This window comes from Phyllobates terribilis, unplaced genomic scaffold (genome assembly GCF_046119375.1).
Source record: "Phyllobates terribilis strain yellow unplaced genomic scaffold, ASM4611937v1 Scaffold_1__5_contigs__length_1240528914, whole genome shotgun sequence".
NCBI lineage: Eukaryota > Metazoa > Chordata > Amphibia > Anura > Dendrobatidae > Phyllobates > Phyllobates terribilis.
The window spans coordinates 178,993,832-179,020,025 of record NW_027362761.1 but is presented as its reverse complement, the minus strand read 5'-3'; the positions used below and the strand labels follow the sequence as shown (position 1 = coordinate 179,020,025).

The 26,194-nt window shown below is 43.7% G+C and overlaps 1 protein-coding gene across 2 annotated transcripts in view; it reads right to left on the bottom strand.

Moving 5' to 3' along the window:
* Nucleotides 1–26,194, bottom strand: part of GDA (guanine deaminase) — a 136,802-nt gene that overhangs the window by 24,657 nt on the left and 85,951 nt on the right. For both annotated transcript variants that reach the window (XM_073670450.1, XM_073670429.1), the window contains exons 5-6: nt 13,559–13,664; nt 10,737–10,764 (exon numbers count right to left, since the gene is read on the bottom strand). In XM_073670450.1, coding sequence (XP_073526551.1) covers nt 10,737–10,764; nt 13,559–13,664 — 134 coding nt within the window. The remainder of the gene's footprint in view (nt 1–10,736; nt 10,765–13,558; nt 13,665–26,194) is intronic.

Here is a 26,194-nt window from a genome sequence, read left to right as displayed (position 1 = left end):
ATGTCATATGTCAGTAAAAGGTTAAAGCTTCCATGCCTGAAAAAATACGGGTTTGTATGACAATACACTTAAATATATTGAATTTTTTGCTCTATAGAGTACATACTGTAGATATATAAATATGCAGTTGATTTATTGGTGCTAAATACTTATGTATACAGCCCATATAGTTCTTGAATTTATGCTACACAATTTTAAAGAACAATTTTGTGTGCTTTTCTTGTTAATATTTTTCTTTGGGTGTGGAGGGGACGCCATTTCAGTTTTCACATAAGACAGCCAATAAGCTAGAATCGAGCCTGATGATATTATTGACAGCCTTGACACATACCACTCCACTTGACAGTTCCCAAGGGTTCCTTGGTCGTTAACCCTTTTATCCTTTTACTAGATATAGGCGCTGTAGAAGCCCATGTGTCCATAGAGTAGTTACTTCCTATTGCAATGAGCTGAGGAAATAGGTGTCAGCAAGTCAGACTAGTACCAAAGTGACCTTCATAATGACAAAATTCAACTACAAAATGTAGTCATGGGATAGTCATGTGAACCCTTCCTGACATGGTGATTTCCTGATTTTGCATTGTTCTTTTTCAAATCCCCTTCTTCCAAGAGCCATAACTTAGCTGCAGGAAGGTTTGTTTTTTGGGGGAAAGTGGTAGTTTTGAATAGCACCATTTATTTTACCATTCAACTTACTGGAAAACAGAATAAAAAATTCCAAGTGCAGTGAAATTGCACAAAAAATGTAATTTTTGATTATGCCAAGCAAAAAATAATAAAATAACTTCTAGTAATTATTAGTGATGAGCGAGCATGCTCGGTTCTCGCCCGAGCATCTCACTGCTCGAGATGCTCGGCGCTCGCCGAGTATTTCCGGGGTTTGCTCGGCGGGAGCTCGGGTCTCCTCCCTGCATGTTTGGCGCTCTTTAGAGCACCAATGAACATGCAGGGATTGCCTGCCACTCACTGTAATGCCGTAACCATGTTGGTTGTGGCATTACAGTGATTGGCTGGCCGCACAGCGTCATCAGGTCTATATCAGACCTGGCGCCGCCATGCTCGTCACAGTCACTCCAGAATCAGACAGTGTAGGGAGAGCTGCTGCTGAGCTAGGGAGAGATTTGCTTGTTTCTAGTTAGTGTAGGTGTATCAAACTATATTAGAGACACATATCCATCTCAATAAACTTCTGAGGACTAATCCATCTGCAGAGATATCAGGCAGGCAGTGTATATAGGCAGGCAGGCAGTGTATATAGCAGACTGCAGTGCACATAGCACAAGAGGCTCCATTCCAGTTTTGTCTGCTGCTGTTAGATATTTCTAGAAATAGGCCCAGGTCTCAGGGGGCAGGAATCCAGCAATCCAGAGAATACAGTTTTTCTGCGCCATTTCCTTGTTGGCACTGCAGAACACAGCCAGGTCCTTTCCATATTACAGCGCTAAAAATCCAGCTATTTAAAACTGTGTTTTCTCCGTTACACGGATCACATATACGTTTTCAGAAAAAAACTGCTATTTCTGACCTCCATTAAAAAATTGTTTCAGTGTGTCAGTGAAGCAATTGACACCAATTTGCTGTTCAAAATAGTTACCTACAGGCCAGGTATTTAAAACTGTGTTTTCTCCGTCACATGGATCACATATACGTTTTCAGAAAATACTGCCATGTCTGACCTCCATTAAAAATTTGTTTCAGCTTGTCAGTGAAGCAATTGACACCAGTTTGCTGTTCAAAATAGTTACCTACAGGCCAGGTATTTAAAACTGTGGTTTCTACATCACACAGATCACATATAAGTTTGATCCAAACTGACAACTGATCCCACACTTGGACACTCCGAAGAGCTGTTCACTTTTCCATTTATAGATTCGGGCCTCTCGCCTGGTCCACTTGAAGAAGGGGCAAGAGGAGATCGCATGTAGCGATGCCCAAATATTTGAGCAGCCACGGTCACACAAAGGCAGCGGTGGGAAAGTGTCACAAGAGGTGGACGATGATGAGACACAATTGCCAGAAAGTCAGAAAGAGGACCAGAGTGCGGAAGTGGAAAACGAGGTGGTGGATGATATAGTAACTGATCCAACCTGGCAGAAGGACATGCAGAGCGAGGACAGCAGCACACAGGGGGAGGGAGGCAGAGCACCCCAACAGGCAGGAAGAAGCAGTGTGGTGGCCGCAGAAAGAAGGCAGGCAAACCTTCCCCGTAACACCAACACGAAGGAAGTTGCCAGTACAACTGTTAGGTCTTCCCGAGTCTGGTTGTTTTTTAAAGACTCTGCCGATAACCCCAAAAAGGCCATTTGCACCACCTGCCAGGCCAGCATCAGCAGAGGTGGCAAAACGACCAGCTTGACCACCACCAGCATGATCAGGCACATGGCAGCAAAGCACCCGACTTTGTGGGCCGAACCCCAGGGTCCAGGAACAGTGTCTGCGGGTGGCACCACTGCTTCTTCCTCTGTTGTGCATGCAAGCCAATCCCCTGTCCAAGGTGCATGCGAAGATGCCTCCTGCCTTGCACCTGTCATTGCACACTCTCAAGTAGCAGCATCAGGAAGCACGTCCACATCCTTGTTCCAGCGCAGTGTTCAGTTGTCCATACCCCAGTTTTTGGAACGCAAGCGCAAATACGCAGCCAACACCCCACAGGCCACACTACTAAATTCCCACATTTCGCGGCTGCTTGCGCTCGAAATGTTGCCTTTTAGGCTTGTGGAGATGGAAGCATTCCGCAACCTGATGGCCGTTCTTCGGTACTCGGTCCCCAGCCACTACAATTTCTCGGTGTGCTGTCCCCGCATTACACAAGCACGTGTCCCAAAACATTAGCCTTGGCCTCAACAACGCAGTTACCGGGAAAGTCCACCTAAACACGGACACATGGACAAGTGCTTGTGGGCAGGGACGGTACATCTCACTGACAGCCCACAGGGTTAACATAGTGGAAGCTGGGACCCAGTCGGACCTTGGGACGGAACATGTCCTCCCGACGCCAAGGATTGAGGGCCCTAGGTCAATCAGGGTTGCCCCCACAGTCTACAGCTCCTGCACCTCATCCTCCTCATTCTCCTCCTCCTCTTCAGCCTCCATCTCCGAAATGACCACATCAGTCACAAGCTGGAAGCATTGCAGCACTGCCTCGGCCAAGCGGCAACAGGCTGTGCTGAAGCTGATATGCTTAGGTGACAAACAGCACAATCCTGAAGAGTTGTGGACAGCTCTGAAAGAGCAGGCAGATCTGTGGCTCACACCGCTGAACCTACAGCCAGGCATGGTCGTGTGTGACAATGGCCGGAACCTGGTGGCGGCTCTGAGGCGAGGCGAGCTGACACACGTACCATGCCTGGCCCATGTGCTTAACCTCGTGGTTCAGCGGTTTCGAAAATCCTACCCGGAGCTGCCGGATCAGCTTGTTAAAGTACGCCGCCTGTGTGCCCATTTTAGAAAGTCACTTACAGCTTCTGCCGCCCTTGCCGTGTTTCAGTAGCATTTGCAGCTTCCGGCTCACAGACCTCACAGACTGGTATGTGATGTCCACACGCATTGGAACTCTACACTGAAGATGTTGGGATGGATTTGTGAACAGAAGAGGGCAGTTGTTGAGTACCAGCATCAACAAGGCCGTCGGTATTCAGCTCAGACTCCACACATAAGACCTCAGGAGTGGACATGGATGTCAGACATATGTACCATCCTCCAAAACTTTGAGGACTCCACCAAGATGGTGAGCGGCCATAACGCCATAATTAGCGTCACCATCCCCATTCTCTGTCTTCTGAAGCTCTCTCTGCTCACAATCAAAGAGGATGCATTGCAGGCGGAGCACGATGAGATGGAGCAAGGAACCATACAGGGTGATTACACACAGCCCAGCCTCATCTCATCCCAATGTGGATTGAGTGACAATGAGGAAGAGGAGGAGAAAGAACAGGAGCTAGTTTCATGCTCTATAGACGGTACTACCTACACAACTGTCATACCGTCTGTTCAGCGTGGATGGCCAGAGGACAGAGAGGAGGAGGAGGAGAGCATGGTCAGTCATCCTCTTGGTGAGGACACGGAAGTCTTGCCTGTTAGCAGTCTGGCACGCATGGCTGAGTTTGTTACATTGCCTTTCCCATGACCCTCGCATTCTAAAAATTTTGGGTGACAGTCATTACTGGTTGGTGACACTTCTAGACCCACGCTACAAGGAGAACTTTATATCTCTTGTTCCTGAAGCAGACAGGTCTACAAAAATGGGGCAGTACTAGAGGGCCCTTGTTGCAGAACTATTAAAAAAAATTCCCATCTGAAAACGTTGGCGGCAGAGGTCACAGTTCGTTGGACAACCAAGGAGTACAGGCGAGAGAGACACAACTTCAATCCAGCAGAGGCAGGGGAACACTGTCAAAGTTCTGGCAAATTTTCTTAGCCCCTCCCATCATGCAGTCCCTGAGGCGCGGAGTACTCTCACAAGGAGTGCGAAGTTTGGGAAGATGCTGAGGGAGTACCTTGCTGACCGTACAAACGTCCTCCGTGATTCCTCTGTGACTTATAATTATTGGATATCCAAGCTGGATTCATGGAATGAACAGGCTCTCTACACCTTGGAGGTCCTGGCCTGCCCTGCCGCTAGCGTTTTATCAGAGCGCGTTTTTATTGCCGCTGGTGGAATTATTACTGATAAGCGCATCCGCCTGTCAACTGAAAATGCTGACAGGCTGACTCTTATAAAAATGAACAAGGGCTGGATTGGGCCAGACTTCTCAACACTACCGAATGATAGCAGCGTAACATAAACTCAAATCCAGTGTCTTTTTTTGGGAGGTGTATTCCCATGCACCTCTTCACACCCACACATGGGTATACGCTTCTTGATTTTGGCTATTTGCTCTTGTCCTCCTCCTTCTCCTCATCCTCATCCTCCACCACCATATCACCAGGGTGACCGTGGTCCGTGATGCAACACCCACATATTTTTTTTAAAGGGTGTTTATGATTCCTGTAAAAAAAAATTTTTATACAGTATGCTCATGTATACCCCCCAGGGGTAAATGTTTGTCAACCCATACACTTAGTGCATTGGCATTACAAGTATAGGAGACCCACTCCTTTCTAATGGGAACATTTTTTTATGAAGCCCTCTAAGTCTCTTCCAAGGGGCATTGGAGTGCCTCCCAATTTTTGGCAGCCCTTGCATTCACTGCATAGGCCAACACTATGGGAGACCCACTTCCTAATAATGGGAACATTTTTTCATGAGGCCCTGTACGTCTCTTCCATGGGGCATTGGAGTGCCTCCCAATTTTAGGCAGTCCTTGCATTCACATCATAGGCTAACACTATGGGAGACCCTCTCCTTTCTAATGGGAAGTTGTCGTCACTGTGGCCCTGCTCTATGTGTCTTTAAATTGTAAGTGGGGTTTTTCCTAAATTTGGTCAGCCGTTGGACTCACTGCATACCCTATAACTGTATAGCACACCCGCTCCTTTGTAATGGAAACATGTCATTACTGTGGCCCTGCTTTATGTGTCTTTAACTTCTTAGCGGGGTTTTTCCCAAATTTTTGCTCAGCCCTTGCAGTCACAGCATGGACATTACCACTACAGGAGACCCGCTCCTTTATAATGGGAACATTTTTTTACTGAGACCCTCCTCTATGTCTCTTCAAAGGGGTATTGGGTTGCGTCGGAATTTTTGCCAATTTTTGCCTTGAAGTCACTGCATACGCAATAACAGTATAGGAGACCCACTTGTTAATAATGGAACAACAAAGCATAGCCGGCTGATGGCTCTCTAACAATAGCGAAGGCTGACTGCTGGCCTTTTAAGAATAGTAAGGGCCGCCTGATAGCCCTAGAAAATTAGACTTTGTGACTTTCAGAGTCCCTCCATCATAAATGAAACAGGATGTGTCTGATCGCCTGATGGCCCTATAAAAATAGGCTTTGTGACTTTCAGAGTCCCTCCATCGTAAATGAAACATGATGTGTCTGATCGCCTGATGGCCCTATAAAAATAGGCTTTGTGACTTTCAGAGTCCCTCCATCATAAATGAAACAGGATGTGTCTGATTATGTGTCACACACCACATGGCCAGATAAGGTTGTAAAATGTTAAAATGACTTTTCCCGGTGAATGCATTTGTCTTAAAAAATAACGTAAAAAAAACAAACAAACAGTAGAATCTTTCTTTAGTATAAAAAACAGAGTCGCCAATGTAACCTCAATGTAATCACATTGTTCAGCTCCTGCACCTCCTCCTCCATCTCCGAAATGACCACATCAGTCATAAGCTGAAAGCACTGCAGCACTGCCTTGGCCAAGCGGCAACAGGCTGTGCTGAAGATAACATGCTTAATGCTTAGGTGACAAACTGCCCAGCGCTGCAGAGTTGTTGAAAGCTGTAACACAGCAGCCTGATCTGTGGCTCTCATCGCTGAACATACAGCCAGGCATGGTCATGTTTGACAATGGACGGAACATGGTGACAGAGAAATGACAGCCGGAGTAGATATGGTTTCCCTCTATGCCAGTCCTTTCACCGAGCTAAAGAATATGGCTGTGGTGAAATACAACTTCCACTGAGAAGCTGTTTCAGATTGAAAAACATTGGGCCCACCAGAGGATTTGATTCTGAGGGTGCACCTTTCTCCCCCGCTCAAGAGTCCCATAGCAACTGCAAAGTTAGCGCTATCATGAACTCTCCTGATGTAGAAGCCAGGTCACACCAGAGGATTCTCTGGTGGGACCGTCCAACCCTGCCGAAAAGCAGTCCTGGCTAAGAAAAGTGTGTGGGAAGGTTCCCGGACACACTTTGGCTGCTTTTTTACTGAGGTGGAAACCCACGCAAACACGGGGAGAACATACAAAATCCTTGCAGATGTTGTCCTTGCTGGGATTTGAACCCAGGATCCAAGCGCTGCAAGGCTTCAGTGCTAACCACTGATCCAATGTGCTGCCGTTCACCCTCTGATATCTAACAGGCTGGAGAAACTTGCACCTACTGCCACTCTATCTTCAGCTCCTTTGTGAGAAACGAATGTATTTGGGCAGCCACTCAGTATACCAAATAAAATTCCTGAGAAAGAAATTGGGGATGGCTTTGTAACTGGTACTGGGGGCAGTGATAATACCATGGCATCGTACCATAGTTTACTGGAAATATTCCTGGCTGGTATGAGGCAAGCAGATTCCCACAGAAAAGTACCAGCAGTAATGTTCAGGGACCCGCGCTTGTAGAAGGCGGAGATAACACCGGGAGAAATAGTGGCGGCAGGGGACTGAGTATGGACAGTAGGCATGAGGCATGAAGTTGTGAAAAGCTTCCGCCTCTACGAGCCTAAAAGGCCACATTTCAAGTGCAAGCAGCTGCCCAGAAATCTGGCAGTTTAGTATTGCGGCCTATGGGTAAGTGGGTGGGTGGCTGGCTGGATGCATACTTGCGCTTGTGACGCGCCCCCTGGGCCTGTGTTGTGCGTGCACGTGTGGGCGGGGAATACCCGGAGCCGGATCGCTGGGGGTTGTAGTCTCCGTGGCGATGACCCGGTCCGTGCCCAGGGTGGTCAATTCAGTGGCAGTCTTATTAGTGAGATAATAGTCCGACTACGCCACCCGTGGAATGCGGTCAGTGCGGACCGCCACTGCAAGGCAGACCGCTGGGGCAGATGGTGTATGCAGCTTAGGTAGTGTGACTCGCCACGGGAAGAGTACAGCCCCAGGGCAGTGTCGTGGATGGTGGGGGTGATAGTGCAGATAGCCCCAATACCAATAGTGCCGGAGGAGCAAGAGGTCACAGACAACGTGTTGCAATCCAATGTCCTTTGCTCACAGTTTGTATTCTCCAGGTCACTCTCGCGAAGCAGTGACCACCCAAGCCGTGCTGCGTCCACCAGGCAAGGGACTCGGTCAACTCCCAGGTCTTTCTGGAGTACGTCTCAAAGCTCCCTTCCGTCCTTTCTCTGGCTCGTGCCCCACCAGTGACCAAGCTTATGTCCAGCTCCCATGGGCCTTCTCTTGGGAGGGCTACGTGCCCACGTCCCTGACCCTCTATGGTATGCCTTCCTAGCAAGGTGTCGCACCAAGGGCTGGTCACGACCTCCGGTTCTTGGCTGAAGATGATTCGCTTCCACCAATTTGGGATCCGGTACCCTGCTCTGCCAACCCGTCACCCGCAATCTCCTAGGTCCTTAGGGTTCTCTCTTCCTTCTCGTTCCTGAGCCTTTCTGTTTCACTTGTTACTTCTGTTCTGGTCTTGTTCCCTTTCTTTTCCACTGTTCCTTCTCCTCTCTCTCTCTCTCTCTGGCCCCGGCCTCTGTGCTAGGCCTGCCCAGGGAGCAGAGCCCATGCAGCAGCCCTGCTCCCTGCCTTCTCCACTTCTCCTCACAGACTGAACTTCTTCTTTCTCCTAGAGCTAAGATGGTGCCCACCTTTTATACCTCCCTCTGACCATGAGCCCAGGTGACTAGCAACCAATGGGCTCCTTCCTATGCTCAGGAACCAACCCCTATCTGCCCCTGCAGCACTGGATATTCCACCCCCCTCCCCACTCCAGCCAGGGACAGATGCTGTCGTGCCTGCACTTCTGTCTAGTGGGAGCACCGTTGAGCTGTCCCTCGGAAATGGGGTGTGTGTGCTGTATGCAGCCTACTGAGCCTTGATCCATACTCCATCCTTAACCGGTAGTGGGATATCACACCTCTGGATGAGGTGCAATACCTCTGTAGCGACCAAGTCCTCGGGGCGCTACACTTGCATTCCAAGTAACAGAAAACTAAGCAGATGGTGGCCTCTATCATCATCATGGCCTCACCTCGGCACTATGAACTCTCCTGAAGCCATGGCCCACCGGAGGAGTCTCTGGTTTTCTGGTGGGCCCGTCGAACCCTGCCGAGAAGCAGCCCTGGCTAAGAAAAGTGTGGGGGAAGGTTCCCGGACACTCTATGGCTGCTTCTTTAATGTGGATCGGACGTGCTTATGCATGTTATTTCTCAAACCGCATTGCAGAACAGGCCATTGCCCAGCTCTGTAGTCATGAAATTAAATGCTCAAAGTAAGATGTTTGTGTGTCAAAGCACCACCGACAAGTGCGAGTTGATGTTGGACTGGCTGCCATTGCTTCTGCAACAAGCTGCATTTGAGGACTTCCTGGGAGAAATGACACCCAGAGTAGATACAGTTTCCTTCTATGCCAGTCCTTTCACCAAGCTAAATACAACTCTCAGCTAAAAAAGCTGTGGACTGGCTCTGTCCCGTCCCTGGCCACATTCACCTGTCCACGTGTTTGTGGTTAGGCGGTCCTTCCCAGTAAGTGCACTGGGGAGGGCACGGGTAATGTCGTGGGACCCGTGCTTGTGGAATGCGGAGATGATACCGGCAGAAACAGTGGCGGCTGGGGACAGAGTATGGACACCCGGCCGCCAGCATGAGGTTGTGAAAAGCTTCCTCCTCCACGAGCCTAAAAGGCCACAATTCAAGTGAAAGCAGCTTTAGAGGACTTCCTGGGAGAAATGACAGCTGAAGTAGATATGGTTGGTTTCCCAAGTCCTTTCACCAAGCTAATCAATATGGCAGTGGTGAAATACAACTCAGCAAAAAAAGCTGTGGACTGGCTCCGTACCATCCCTGGCCACATTCACTTGACCACGTGTTTGTGGGTAGGCGGTCCTTCCCAGTAAGTTCACTGGGGAGGGCAGGGGTAATGTTGTGGGACCCATGCATGTGGAAGGCAGAGATGACACCAGGACAAATAGTGGCTGCTGGGGACCAAGTATGGATACCCGGTCGCCGCCGCCATAAGACTGTGGACAGCTTCCGCCTCCACGAGCCTAAAAGGCCACATTTCAAGTGCATGCAGCTGTCAAAAATTTGGCAGTATAGTATTGCAGCCTATGGGTGGGTGGGTGGGTGGGTGGCTGGCTGCATACTTGCGCGTGCATTCCAAGGAATGGGGTAGGGACAACTGAACGCTGCACTGGGACAAGGACATGGACAGTGATTGTTGCAAGTGCATGGCGGGAGGCATCTTCGCATGCGCCAAGGATCACTTATGATGGGCACACTTTTAGGTAGTGACCTGGGAGTCAGAGATGCTTCCAGAAGTCTTCCCCTTGCTGTTCCCATGTCTTTTCAGTTCTGTATGCATGTGCCTGATGATGTGTCACACACCACATGGCCAGATAAGGTGGTAAAATGTTAAAATGACATTTCCCAGTGAATGCATTTGTCTTGGTTGAAAGCAATGCAAAAGTGCAAAAACGCATCAAAAACGCTACGTGTGAACATAGCCCAAGGTGTGGAGGAGTATTTTTGATTTTGGTTATTTGCTTTGCCTTATATACAAGTCATTACCCTGGAAAGGATGTTCCTTAACATATTTCCCAGGAAAATCCATTTTGGATTTGTTTTTGTATGTTTTTATTTATTGTGAGTCTGTAGAAGTGGCGTAATACCTCTGACAACATTGTTGACAGCAGTGACCTGGGAGTCAGAGATGCTTCCAGGGGTCTTCCCCGTGCTGTTCTCATGTCATTTGAGCACTGTTCCCATCGATTTGGGCAATTTTTAGGCCCTCTGCAGACCGCCAGGGGGAGCCGCCTGAAAAATACTCGAGTTTCCCATAGACTTACATTGGGCTCGTTGCTCAGGTCGAGCACCCGAGTATTCCAATTTGCTCGACCCGAGCATCGAGCACCCGAGCATTTAAGTGATCGCCCAACACTAGTAATTATGATTTAGGTTGCATACTCACGTTTTTCTCTTTTAGAACCTCAACAAACCTGTGAAAACATAATATACAGATCTATAATCTGACTAGTAAATATTTACAAGAAATTAAACCTGCTGAAGTTAAGATAAGGGGCTGCATTTACTAATTCTATCGAAAACATATTTAAAATATTGACCTATCTAAGGCTCATTTTATAAGATAAGGATAGTCTGTCATACTAGGATCTTCAATTGGAATTGTACAAGACTTGACATAAGGTTTTGCTAAGGAACAGTGCCACCCGTGTTTAGGGTCAGTGTTTGGTATTGCAGTTCAGCTTCATTCAGGAGAACATGTTTGAGCTGTTACACTTACTGTTCTATTCATTTATATGAATATCCAAAGAAGACAAAGGCAGCACTCCATAGTCAAAATAAATGGTGGTTTATTGACCCATCATGTCAGGGCAATGTTTCGTCCCAAGTGTGGAACTTTTTCAAGCTTGAATAAGTTCCACACTTGGAACGAAACGTTGCCCTGACATGATGGATGAATAAACCACCACTTATTTGGACTATGGAGTGCTGCCTTTGTCTTCTTTGAATATTTTGAGGTTTGGTTTTACCTGTAAAGCATTTTTGCACCCAACTGTTTTGCAACAAGCCTGCTAGTGCTGCACCTGTATTTTTCTATTTTCATTTATATGAATAGAAATTTATTACAATAAAGGGAATCTGTCACCAGGCTTTTGCTACCTCATCTGAGAGGAGCACAATGTAGGAAAAGAGACCCTGAATCCAACGACGTGTCACTTAGTTTTGAAATGTGGATGAGGGACGACCACAGGACGAGGGGTAAAGCAGCAATCAGCAGACATGCACAAAGATTAGATAATAAAATCTAAATATTTACTAACTAGTTTATAAAAAACAAAGGAAAAGATGGTAGGTAAACAGTGAATTAATAACAAATACGATGACAGGAGTTACTCTAAATAACACTGACTAATAGTATACACAGTTACACTTTACAGAATTAACAGTTATATGCAAGGAAAATACAATGTGATAAACCCTTTCTATGCATAAATCCATAAAACAACAGTTTTGTGCCAGTACTTTAGTAATCGCCTACTCGGAGCAGTTTTTAAAATGTCTCTTACAGAAGAGGCCTTTTCTCCTAACTAACTAGACCTTCATAAAGTTATTTATATATGTGCATATATATTCAGATGTAAGATGGTACCGGTACGTCCTGAGACTGAAGTAGAAAGGTCCTTGCTGGGCTGAGTCCCGAATAATCAGAAACGCTGACTTGAAGCTCTTAGAGAATGCCGATCTCTCCAACGCAGGGCTTCTCTAAGTCCTTAGAAATAAGGCCTAATGTGGTCTAGCCCAAGATGCTGTGTACTTGGCTGTCCTCACCGAGTCAGCTCATGTCAAGCCGAACAAAGCGTCTCAGAGTCACCAAAAACAGATCCCAAGTCGCACTGCTCTATCCAAACCTTTTTTGCAATGATGCGCAGCTTTACTTCCACCTTGAACTCCGCTAGCAACTGTCATCAACTGCCAAATCCCCGCACTGCAACTCTGGCCTTGCCACTGCCCTCTACTGGCCAGATCATGTATTACATTACAAATCTCCAACAATACAGTAAACTCTGTTTAATACTTACAGTTTACTGAGTGAGACACAATCAGGGTCTTTAGTTGTAGCATGTACCAGAGCACAGAAAGCTAACCCGCCCACACCACAGCTTTCTATGTACATTGTATATTGACAGGGAGCAGCTTATCAGAGTAGGAGGCATGGTCGGTCTAGCAATCATGTGTGCTGTAGTCCTGGCAGTGGTAATCTCCAGTTGATAAAATTTTAATTGTAAGTAAATAACAGCAGAAAGCCTAATAAGTGACACTGCTGAAATCTGTGTTTTAGCCTCTATCTCCTGCTATATTCAGATTACATAGCAATAATCTGCTGACAGATTTCCTTTAAAGAGAGACTGTCAGCAAAGAATGACTGTTCAAACAAACTACAGGTGCACCCCTTGGTGTGGCAAAACATTTGTGACTCTCCAGACCCTAAAGCATAATAAATGGAGTTTTTCTTTAAAAAAAAAAAACAACGACCTCATCACTTACTTGTCTGGCTGCCCATGCTGCTCACTGCCTACCATCTTGTCTTCCGCAACTCTTCTCTGTGCCATCACATCTTCACTGGAGACGGGAACTCTGGCTATGACCAGGACTCATACATCCTTGCATGCCGTATTATTACTTCATGACATCATGGCATACGTCGCAAAGTTTATGGTATGCAGTCACCTCCAAGGCCTGGTTTGTAGCCAGAAGTCCCAGCCTAGAGTGACGATACCTGAGCTGCAGTGCATGATGGTGGAAACAAGAGACGCGGAGGACTGGATGGCGGGTAGTAAGCTGCGTGGGCGGCCCAGGTGAACCCATTAAGGTTCAACAAAATGGAAGGAGGCTAGCTATAATTTTGTCGAATTTGTATTTTAAAAAAATAGTATTCTACATACTATGAATATTTGTAAAATTCGACTAGAAATTAAATTCACCTAAATTCTCCAATCTCTAGCACATCTCTTTGGAACCATATGGTGGATTTAAAAAGAAAAGAAAGGGAAAAAATAAAAAATACAGTGGATCAGTGGTAATAAAATAAGACTAAAATATTTGTCACTTATGACTGGTTGACAGGTTCTTTTTATAATAGTTATAAGATTAGCTTTAGTTGTCTTAATTTTAGATATTGACGCTCTTATGACTTTTTTTTGTAAAGCAGCTCCCCTAAATCTTGGGGTATTCCTGTAAGCACTTGCAAAAGAAGTATTGCTATAGTACCTTTCTGTTTCTCTAATAGAGTCTTCAGTAGTTTCACAATAATTTTCATATGTATCATTACGATCCATGCAAACTTTTCCAATAAATGCTCTTTGACCATACCGACCTGTGGAAACATAGAGACACAATAATTGTCAGCTATTACTATAGAGATTGTGTCTTGAAAATAACTTGTGGTCTTGTTGAGGTAAGTCCCATGCTTGCATAGCTCTTTGCATAATGTTGGGGTCAGGTATTGCAAAATGTCACCGTGAGCTTCCAAGGACTATTAGACTCTCCTTGGACCAGTGACCACCTCAGTTTTAATACTGAATATTTCAATAACTGTGATTTACTAGGATGTTAATCACTGATCACCAGCTACTAGATAATGATTATGCTAGGAATCATTCAGTGGTTAGTAGTAACTATTGAATAGTAAATGCCTGTACCTTTGGCCTCCATAGACCAAAACCTAAATGTTAAATGACCTTGCAATTCAATTTGCATGGATGACAAAAAGAAAAAATGCCTGGTGCCATTTTACATATTGCCTAAGATTCCTTCAGTCATAAAGCATGCTCATGCAATGTCAGGTGTGACTGTATGGGCTTCCCTATAATGGATTGCAGCTATTACATCATATGGAATAGTGCAGCCAATCAGGGGGAAGATCACAGGCACTATAAAAGATAAGGGCTGGGAATGCAGTGGCCATTTTAGTAGTGATGAACAAACGTGCTCTGTTAACCCTTTAACCGAGCACTCTTGGGTCCTAACAGAGTATCTTTGGCATGCTCGAAAACTGTGTTCGAGCCGCCACGGCTGTATGTCTTGTGGCTGTTGGAGAGTCGCGACACATGCAGGGATTGCCTAACAAACAGGCAAACCCTGCATGTGTCGAGGCTGTCTAACAGTCGCAAGACATGTAGCCTTGGCGACTTGAACACAGTTTTCGAGAACGCTGAAGATACTCCGTTAGGACCCGAGTGTGCTCGATTAAAGGCTTAATCGAGCACGTTCACTCATCACTACATTTTAGGCCTTCATGGCCTAAAGGTAGAAGATAAGAGCACACAGTTCATTATTAGAGATAATGATAGAAAGGCCTAAATTGGAGTGTAGTATACTACTCACTGAAGAACATAGAAGATGGGAGTGTTAGTCTCAATCCATAAATAATACTACAAAGACTCAAGTGATAAGGAGGTGCTGGACCTGCAGAATCAGTGTGAATGTGAATTGATTGATCTGTGATATATTTCAGTACAGCACCTAAATAACACCATTTTAATCTCATTCTTGACATACTAAGAACAAGGAGGGCAATTTAAGTACCCTCAGTCCTAATGTTCCTATTGAAAAAGAACACTGAATCCAAGGCTAGTCTGCCTGGTAAGGTAAGCTTCCTGATTTGTTAGATGTCTGTTTGTATTTCTCTTTGTAAAAGGTATTTTTTTAAATAGACAAAAAGGAAGAGCCCAACATAAAAGAAATCAAATGCAACTGTTTACCTCACAAAGTGTATGTGTCTTTTAAAAAAACTTTTACGTTATTTGCACATCTACCTAGCTTTTCTCAGCATGTCCTTTTTTGGTAAAGGGAGTCTTATTTATATATTAAAAAAAAAAACATTTAGATAAAAAGTACACATTTAACTTTTTGCATGATTTATACATGATTTAAAAGTCTGTTTTAGCAAACATACAACACATGACAATTCTGCGTGCTGTTGCCGCATGTTCCCTTCAGAGCATATACAGTACCTACTTAGCAACGTAGCTTATTTTGGTTAAAGATTTGTTGCTAAGAAGGGGGAACTTAAAAAAAAAATTAAAGTTTAATGTTTTGCATGACTGTTGTACTAATCCAATTTAGCAACCATACAGCCAAATACAAAACTGCATGTTGTTGCTGCATGTTAATTTCTGGCCATGTACCTACGTAGCTTTTTTTTATTAAAGATTTCTTGTGAAGGTGGAATGGGGATTTGAGAAACATATAAAAGTAAAAAAAAGTTTACAATTTTACTTTACACAACTGTTTTACTAGTCCAATTTAACAACTGTACGTACGTTCCACAACAATACTGTGGACTGTTGCCACATCTTCCTTTCTGTGTGTGTGACTACCTACTAAAATAGTATTCTTGGTTGCAACTTTTCTGTCAAAGAAAAAAAACATGTTTTAATTTTTGAAAAAGAGAAAAATCCAGCTTCCATGATATAAAATCATAATACTTTATTCAATCCTTTAAAAGAAGGGAACTCAGGTACAACCACATGATGGACAGCTTGGGGGGAAGAAAAAATGTGCGAGACCACTGGACGCGTTTCGAGCACACTACCTGTTCTTAGACTCAGTATGACTACCAGAATGACAGTCTAAGAGCATGTAGTGTGCTCGAAATGCGTCCAGTGGTCTCACACATTTTTTCTTTCCCCCACCTCTCCATCATGTGGTCGTACCTGAGTTCCTTTCTTCTAAAGGATTGAATAAAGTGTTATGATTTTATATCATGGAAGCTGGATTTTTTCTCTTTTTTGCAAGTGTGCATCACGTCTGACAGACACGGTTTCCGTGCTTCACATCACGAACCTATTGAGACTCCCATCCAGGGTGAGCTGAAATCATCTTCTGTGTAATACATATACCTTTAATTTTTTAAGACCTGTTGTTCTAGTCCAGTTTGGCAACTGTACACCCTACAACTATACCGTGGACTGTTGCAGCATTTGGAAGCTGTGTACTTACCCGGCATTTGTTGTCCTTTTTGGCCATGGGGATTTAATTTATAATATATGTAAAAAGAAATTATAGTGGCTTTCGAAAATATTCACCCCTTTTGGTGTTTTACCTTTTTTGTTACATTGCAACCTGTGTTTAAACATTTTTGTACTCTGATTTGTGTGTGATGCATCAGCACTAAATAGTCTAAGTTGGTGAAGCGAAGTGAGAAAAATATAGGCATAAATTCAATTTATGGGATCAAATACCTAAAAATTGGCATGTGCATATGTATTCACCCCTTTTGCTATGAAGCCCCTAAAAAATTCTGGTGCAAGCAATTACCTTCATAACTGACATATTTAGTGAAAGGAAGTCCACCTGTGTGCAATCTAATTGTTACATGGTCTGTCAGTATATACACACCTTTTCTGAAAGGCCACAGAGGCTGCAACACCATTAGGCAAGAGGCACCACAAACCAAACAACTTGACGCAAACAAAGGAGATCTCCAAACAAGTCAGGGACAAACTTGTTAAGAAGTCAGCATTGGGTTCTAAAAATAACCACAATCTCTGATGATCCCCTGGAGCACCATCAAATCTATTATCATCAAATGGAAAGGACATGGTACCATAACAAACCTGCCAAGAGAGGGTCACCTACCAAAACTCTCAGCCCGGGCAAGTAGGGCATTAATCAGAGAGGCAGCAGAGACAAAAGGTAACCCTGAAGGAGCTGCAGAGTTCCCAAACAGAGACTGGAGTATTTATTCATACCATCACAATAAGCCATACACTCCATAGACATGGCCTTTATGGAACAGTGGGCAGAAAAAAGCCTTTAGTTTTGAGTTTGCCAAAAGACATGTGGGAGACTCCCCAAATTTATGGAGGAAGGTGCTGTGGTCAGATGAGACCAAAATGTTACTTTTTGGCCACCAAGGTAAACGCTATGTCTGGCGCCAAACCAACACGGCTCATAACCCTAAGAACACCATCCCCACAGTGAAACATAGTGGTGGCAGCTTCATGCTGTGGGGATGTTTTTCAGCAGCAGGGACAGGGAAAATGGTCCAAGTCTAGGAGAAGATGGATGGTGGTAAATGCAGGGATATTTTTGAGCAAAACCTGTTTCAGCCTGTCAGTGATTTGAGACTGGGATGGAAGTTCACCTTCCAACAAGACAATGACCCAAAGCATACTGCTAAAGCAACATTCGAGTGTTTAAGGGGAAATGTATACATATTTTGGAGTGGCCTAGGCAAAGCCCAGACCTTAATCTAATTGAGAATCTGTGGTCAGACTTGAAGATTGCTGTTCACCAGAGGAAACCATCTAACTTGAAGGAGCTGGAGCAGTTTTGCCTTGAGGAATGGGAAAAAATCCCAGTGGCAAGATGTGGAAAGCTCATAGAGACTTATCCAAAGTGATTTGTAGCTGTAATTTCTACAAAAGGAGGCTCTACAAAGTACTGACTTTAGGGGGGTGAATAGTAATGCACAGTGAAGTTTTCAGTTATTTTGTCCTATTTGTTGAAGAAAACCAAATGTTCACAGTTGTAGGCATGTTCTTTACATGAACTGATACAAACCCTCAAAAAAAAAACTGTGGAATTTGAGGTTGCGAGATAGCAAAACACAAAAAATGTCAAGGGGGTGAATAATTTTGCTAACCACTGTACACTAAATCAAGACATTTAAAGAAGCACTCCCATCAAAATTTTCATCCTTTTAAGATATTGACATAAAATTTTTCTGCACAAGTAATGAGTCACTGCAAAAGTCCCTGCCAGAGGGAAAGAGGGAGCAGCTGGGTCAGGAACTGAAGAGGGAAATGATAAATGCAGGGACAGGAGATTTCCTGTTTCGTCATAGAGCAGAGAAAAGAGAAGAATTAACTGGGTAGAAAGGCAAAATGAGTAATTGTCAGTACACTGCGCTATATAATATGATGACTACAAATTTTAAGAAGATAGAAACTTTAATAGGAGTTCTTCTTTAATATTATTAGATTATTCACATTCAACTAGCAGACAATTACTGCATTATACCAGAACTTACCATGGAATAATGACATGTGACATATACGATGCCCAGTCTAATTCCCATATAGTTGTACTAATATTTTATTTTCTGCTTAGGAAAAACTTGAGAAATTTTATACGAGTGTATTCTGTTATAATAATGATACAAAAAGACCATATATATTTCTGTTAGGTTGTAGACATAAATAAAAGTGTTTATTTCTTCCTTTTCACTTGATGGTCTGTATTAAAAGATGAAATTTAGTAAGGTTAATAAAGAGATACCTTTGTATAACCTGCATCTAGAATTGAACAAAAAGTTGTTTCTTACTGCCCTGGTCTGGAGTTCGTTCCAGTCCCCCATGGAATCAGTGAAGGTAAGTCTTCATCTGCATCTGCCATGCTCAGCCCTATGACCTGGGTGCCTCTGGTGTTTACTAGGTTCCGTAACATCATGAAATGGCAAGGCCTAGTAGACGCCAGATTCCCAGGATGCCGAGCCAAGAATGCCCACAATGAAGACTTCTCTGGTCTAGCTGCTGCAGGAGACTGAACTGGACGCTAGACTTTTTCCTCAACTCAACATGAATCTTTATTTCTTTTCATGATTTGCCTAGATCCAGCTATCTAATATAAATGTGAAAGTAGCACTCTTCCAGGAGACTAATAAATAACAATTGGGAAAGGGAAAAGAGCGAAAATGATGCGAGTAAAATTAATCTTTATTCAATAATATTAAAATGTATTTAAGAACTTATGAAACATACATCCCATTAAGGATGTATATTGGATCACGGTTAGTGTAAATTGCAGTTCTTGTGAAACCGTGATCCACTAGATTCCTAATAGACTCAGACAGTGAATCAGAATATAAATAGAATGCATCCCTAGCTAATGTCCTTTATAATTAATAGCTGGGTTTATATTATTAAATTGAATGCTATAAATTGTTGATGTCAAATAAATACTGTGCTAGTTGTGTTGGTATTCTCACCCAAAAAGAATTAATAGGCAGATTTCCTTAGTCCAAATATAAAAGGTATAACAGATCTAATGGATGTATAAGTATAATACACCCTGTGCAATAAGATATTACTGTCAGGGCACACTGTTCTCACAACCAGTATGGTTGATCCTTAATTATACTGCCCGCAAACTCCATTAGTGCGGCCGGAAGTTAAATTGCACAGGTGTTATCATGTAGTCTGCGGTCCCCTATGGTACAGCGGACCCGACTCAGGCTTAGCCGACTAGGTATATATGCAGCTCACCTATACCGTTATGAGCCTCTCACACACTGTCTGCACATATATTATAATGGTCAGTGGGAGAGGCAGATGATACGTCTAGACCACGGTCCCCTGATTGTACAGTAGATCCAACACATACTTTGCCGGCTTAGATGTTAATGGGGCTTACATATACCGCTGTCGGCTTCTCCCATGCTGTCAACACGTGTGTGAGCGCGATCAGCGGGGAGAGGCAATTAAGGAGTTCAACTATGTCTGCAGTCTGTCAGATCTTTATAAAACTGACAGACAGCTGGATTGAAATAGATCTTTGCAATGCAACACTATAACACTGCATTCTGCAGCGTGCGGTCAGATGTTATGGCATATTACTGTCTGATGAACTATCAGGGTAACGTCCCTGACGCGCGTTTCACGGGGGGTGAAATTTCTTTCCAAATCAGACAATGTGATTTTCAGGATTTGTTTTCTCATTTTGGATCTCATAGTTGAGGTCTACCTATGATGTCAATTACAGGCCTCTCTCAACATTTTAAGAGGGAGAAGTTGCACAATTAGTGGCTGACTAAATACTTTCTTCCCCACTGTATATTATATAGAGTCATTACAAATAAAGTGATTTACTTCAAGTGTTTATATCTGTTAATGCTGATAATTATGGCTTAGAGCCAATGAAAACACAAAAGTCATTATCTCAGTAAATTAGAATAATTAACAAAAAACACCTGCTAAGCATTTAAAAAGGCCCCTTAGTCTGTTTCAGTAAGCTCCACAATCATGGGTAAGACTGCTGACTTGACAGATGTCCAGAAGGCAGTCATTGACACACTCCACAAGGAGGGTAAGCCACAAAAAGTCATTGCTAAAGAAGCTGGCTTTTCACAGAGTGTTGTATCCAAGCATATTAATGGAAAGTTGAGTAGAAGGAAAAAGTATGGTAGAAAAAGATGCACAAGTAACCAGGATAACCACAGCCTTGAAAGGATTGTTAATAAAAGGCCATTCTAAAATTTGAGGGACATTCACAAGGAGTGAACTGCTGCTGGAGTCATTGCTTCAAGAGCCACCACACACACACTTATCCAGGACATGGGCTACAAGTGTTGCATTCTTTGTGTCAAGCCACTCATGACCAATAGACAATGCCATAAGCGTCTTACCTGGGCCAAGGAGAAAAAGACCTAGACTGTTGCTCAGTGGTCCAAGGTGTTGTTTTCAGATGAAAGTACATTTTGCATTTCATTTGGAAATCAAGGTCCCAGAGTCTGGAGGAAGAGTGGAGTGGCACACAATCCAAGCTGCTTGAGGTCTAGTGTGAAGTTTCCACAATCAGTGATGGTTTGGGGAGCCATGTCATCTGCTGGTGTAGGTCCACTGTGTTTTATCAAGATCAAAGTCAGAGCAGCCATCTACCAGGAAATTTTAGAGCACTTCATGCTTCCCTCTGCTGACAAGCTATTTGGAGATGGGAATTTCATGAAGTCATAAAGCCCACAATTGATAAACATACTTAAATTAATAAAAGAACCACACTACTATTATATATGGAGTAAAACTTATTTATTGGTCGGGTACCTTTGTCAAGTTTAATAAAATAATCAATATAGTAAATCCATGAATAATCAAATACATTAAATATTAAAACTGCTCCAGACATAAATAAATAATTTAATAAACAACTCATTAATAATTATCTCCATACGGATCCACCCAAGTATCTGGGTGACCCATCCTCTGACAAAGCACCCAAACCTCGGCATATATATACCAAAAGCAAAATAACCGGGGCGGGAGGGCGGGGCTTCTTCAGCTCTTGAGGTAAAACTGACCCCTCCTGACAGGAGCCGTCACCTTATATAGGCATATGCCCCCACTCTCCCCCCCTTACAGAACCAATCAGCTGTTCTCCATTTCCCGCTCAAAAACCAGTTAAGGCCAGATTTGTACCACTTCTGAAAGTTCCCAGTAATATTGTCAGTTACCTCATAACCTGACTTGACCATGTAATACATTAGGGGCTTATTCCCTCATGATGTCCCCATTTAAGGCAATGTGGCCATCTTATGAAGTCATAAAGCCCACAATTGATAAACATACTTAAATTAATAAAAGAACCACACTACTATTATATATGGAGTAAAACTTATTTATTGGTCGGGTACCTTTGTCAAGTTTAATAAAATAATCAATATAGTAAATCCATGAATAATCAAATACATTAAATATTAAAACTGCTCCAGACATAAATAAATAATTTAATAAACAACTCATTAATAATTATCTCCATACGGATCCACCCAAGTATCTGGGTGACCCATCCACCAGGACTCTGCTTAAAAAGCAGAGCCCCCCCCCCACAAAGCCACCCGACCAATGCTCAATCATAGTCTGAAAGTCTAAATTCAAAATGTCATAACCAACATCAGAAAGATGAACGGAATCTCTACTATACATCCCCACTACATATCCCTCCAACTCTCTGTGCCTATAGCAAAAACCGTTGAGGCTTGGCAAAAATTTGGAAAGATCTCTATTCACTTTACGCTTGATCTTTTCAAGAAAAAATACCCCATCCGATTTCCAACGAAGGCGGGATATTATCTCCGAAAAGGCAATCGTAGCAGCAGGAAAAAAAAAAAACTGGTAATCCAAAGAAGATCCTGTTTGACTTGCCAGAGCAGATCAGAAGACCGAAACTTGCCAATATCATTACCCAATAAATGTAAAATTAAAAAATCAGGTATAGGATAACGCAAAGATAAATCTAATAATACTTTCTTCAACTGTGACCAACGCATACCACGAATACCATGCCAGAAGATTTGAAATTCGGATGAACTGAACGATAAATTTTCAGAATAATTTCTTTTACTCGCCCTTCTCTGCGCCCAATAAACATAAGAGTGCCCAATAATCCATATACATCTGGGCCCTACAAAATAAAAAGAATCAACATGTAAATAACAAGTCAGGGCGAACATACAACTGGTATCGATTTGACTTCCACCTCCCTAATTGCTTAATCAAATTCTCATCTAGGCCAGCTTGGGCAGCTATGGCTGCCCCTATCCTAAACGAATGACCTGTAATATGTAAATTCCCCAGTTTCAGATCGCCCAAGCATTTCCTCAATATGAAAGAAAATTGGAATTTAGTTACTGGGCTACCATTTTTATGAATGAATAGAAGGGAAAAACCAAGGGGGCGAATTGACAGCCATCGTCTCATGTTAGACACAGGGCATAAGGGAGAATCGCTGATTGCCCTTACTATGATTTTAGTGCCCCTGCCCAACTGATCTGTCTTAGACCTCCTCAAGAAAAGGACCATACTGTGCTGTAGTACTGAAACGTCAGAAAACAGAAGCCCCGTAGGCCGAAGCCCATTATCTGACAATAACTCTCCCGTCCTCATTGCTGAAAAAAATAAAGTAATAAAAATGGGCCTAAAAAGAGTTGCTTCAAAAAGGTTGAAACAAACCTCAGAAACCACTGAACACAATTTGGACAAAAGTTCAATCGTAACTGGTCGTCTGGTATCTGCAGAAAAAGAATTACGCTTAAAACCCTTTAAAAATTGCTTTACTACAAATAATGACGACAAGGGAGCTGACCCATATAACTTTAAGAAAAATGATATCCCTGCTATACTTTTTGCCAAAGCTGAGTGAGACAACCCTTCATTCACTAACATGTCTAAAAATGACAAGGCTGAAGTAGCAAAACATGCATGAGGATCAAAGCCATTAACTTGACAAAATCCCTGCCATCGCTCCCACGCGCATGTATAACCAGCCCATGTGCGCGGAGCTAAGGAATGAATAATATATTTAGGAACATGAATTAAACCAGATCCCACAGGGACGTGGGAAGCCTCGTTCTGTCCGCTTCTGCCTCTGGATACCGCGCAAAGAATTCTTCCACCCGCTGCTGAGACAGAAGATCCGCCATTACATTACTATATTCTGTAGAAACGCAGGCTTTAAGCCAAATGTTGTGCTGAAGTAATAATAACATCAAATGCCTCAAAATTTTAGAGATCAACCCGTTTCTAGAAGACATAGTGTTAAGTGAAAAACAAAGACCCGGAGATCTGGAGCGCAACAAAATTCTACAATTATCGAGACGAGAACTCCAAATGGAAAAAATAGCAAAAACTGCAAAGACTTCAAAAAATGATATAGTAAAATCCTTACCGCAGAAAAAACCCGGCCAAAGCTCTGAAATCCATGCACCGCGGAAAAATCCCCCAAAACCGGAAAGACTAGCTGCACAAAACAATTGCAGTTTATCCGCTGATTGAAATTCTGACTGCCAGCAAGACACACCATTATACTCGTCCAAAAACCGGGCCCACACCCATAAATCCTCCTTCAGATCAGGAGAAATAATAATCAAGGACGTCGGGGAGGTGTGGCCTTTGATAGCATCGTACAAAAGCCTCAAAAAAATTCTCCCAACAGGTATTATGCGCAAAGCAAAATTTAATGCTCCTAATAAAGATTGAAAATCCCTCAAAGAAGCAGTGTCCCGTCGCAGAAAAAGGTAGACTAGTGATTTCAGCTTAATCACTTTATCCAATGGCAGCCTACATACCATTTCATTGGAATCTAACTCTATCCCTAAAAATTCCAGTTTCGTACAAGGAAAAACCGTCTTATCTGCGGCAATGGGGACCCCAAAAATAGCCATAATGGACAAAAAACGTGTCAACAATTGAGAACAAATGTCAGAACCAGAGGGGCCTAAGAATAAAAAATCATCTAAATAATGTAACACATGTCCTTGTGGAAAAATAGATTGAAGACACCATTGCAAAAAGGAAGAAAACATTTCAAAATAAAAACAGGATAACGAAAAACCCATTGGGAGACATCGGTCAAAAAAATAAAATCCCTCAAAAACAAAACCCAATGAACAATAACCAGACGGATGAACAGGAAGCAGGCGAAAAGCGGCTTGAATATTCGTCTTAGCTAGCATGGCATTGCCGCCGACATTCCGTAATAAATCTACGGCCATGTCAAATGAGGCATAATGGACAGATGCTTTAGTCTTATCCACCTGGTCGTTCAATGAATCGCCGGAAGGGAAAGATAAATGATGTATAAGGCGATAGGAACCCCGCTCTTTTTTTGGAACAACCCCTAATGGGGAGATCCTAAAATTCAAAAAAGGGGGATCAATGAATGGACCAGAACACCTACCGAGCTGAATTTCCTTAACAATTTTCTCTCTCACTACCTCAGGAAAACGTCTGGCTGAAGGTAAATTCTCAATTACCTTGCAACCAGACCCTTCAAAACTAGGTACAAAAAAACCCTCTGTGAAACCTTTAAACAGTAGCAGGGATTTCTCCCTGTCGTGATATTTGTTTAGAAACGGTAGCATTTCTACCACCTTCACCGGTGTCTTTGCCATTAAGAAATGGCTCTTTTGCAATAGCCCTTTGAGGCGACTGAGTAAATTTCTTGAAGCATTTATTCATTGGGTGAGCCCCCCCGCAAATGGAACATGCTTATAACGACAATTGTGCAGCCATCTGCAGGAGGACTCATTAAACGCGAAACATAACCCTTTCCGAATCTGTTGAGAAACCGGGTTTTTAAGAATATTAGGTTGCCTCTGTGGGACCATCATTTGTAGCCATAGGCCTACGTCTTTAACCCCCCATTTTAATGAAGGGTGAACAGACAATTTTTGCCTAAAGGCTTCATCATACAGCAGCCAAGCAGTACCGCCAAAATGGCGGTAAGCCTCCAATACAATATCTATATGTTGAAGGAGTCCACAGCAAAGAGACGCGGATTTCTCCCCCAACACGGCCGCATAAATTAAGAAGGCCTGTAGCCACGAATGAAAAGATTTAAAAATTTTCTTTTTTTCCTCATCCGATTTATCGGTCCGAAAAGCATCTTTACCGGGAAGCAGGGAAAAAACATCCAAATACTCCCCAGCCCAGATCCTTTCTTTCACCGATGCAGACAAGTGAAAACCCAAAGGGGAAACCTCGCAGGACAATGCTTCCTTGAAGCAAGCTGCAGGTACATGAGGCCTCTGAGAAACCTTAAGGGAGGACACCATATCAAACTTAGAAAATCCCCTAAGGGCATCCTGCACAGCAATATTAATTATCTCTTTAAGAGAGGCTGAGCTAGAAATAACATTATCAATTAAACTGTCATTATGCATTAGTATCTCACCATCCGAAGATCGTGCCGGAGATGTCTGCATCTGTCCTTGCGTTACTGATGTCTTCTCTATTCTCCCACCAGACCCCTGAGCGGTCTCAGTGAAAGGGGCCATCCCGGTACTAGCCACAACCGCTGGGCTCCAGGCCTGGGACACAGCTGCAGCCGCCTGACAGCTCTTTTGCTGCGGCTGCAAGCTGGCGCCCCGGCTCCACGGAGCGGTCGTGACCACTACCGCTGCACCGCTGTCTTCATCCGTCCTACGCCCCGGGGACCCGGATGCCGGCTGGCTCACGGAACCACGCCCCCTCGTAGGACTACGCGAGAGCCTGCTGACAGGCTCCCCGCTTAGCGATGCCGCCGGCCTCTTCCTGCCTTGGCTCCGCCTGCCTCCTGATGGCGGCGGTGATGGGGACCAGCGTCGCAGCTTCCTGGGTCTCGCACTGCGACGGGGAACCGGCGCTC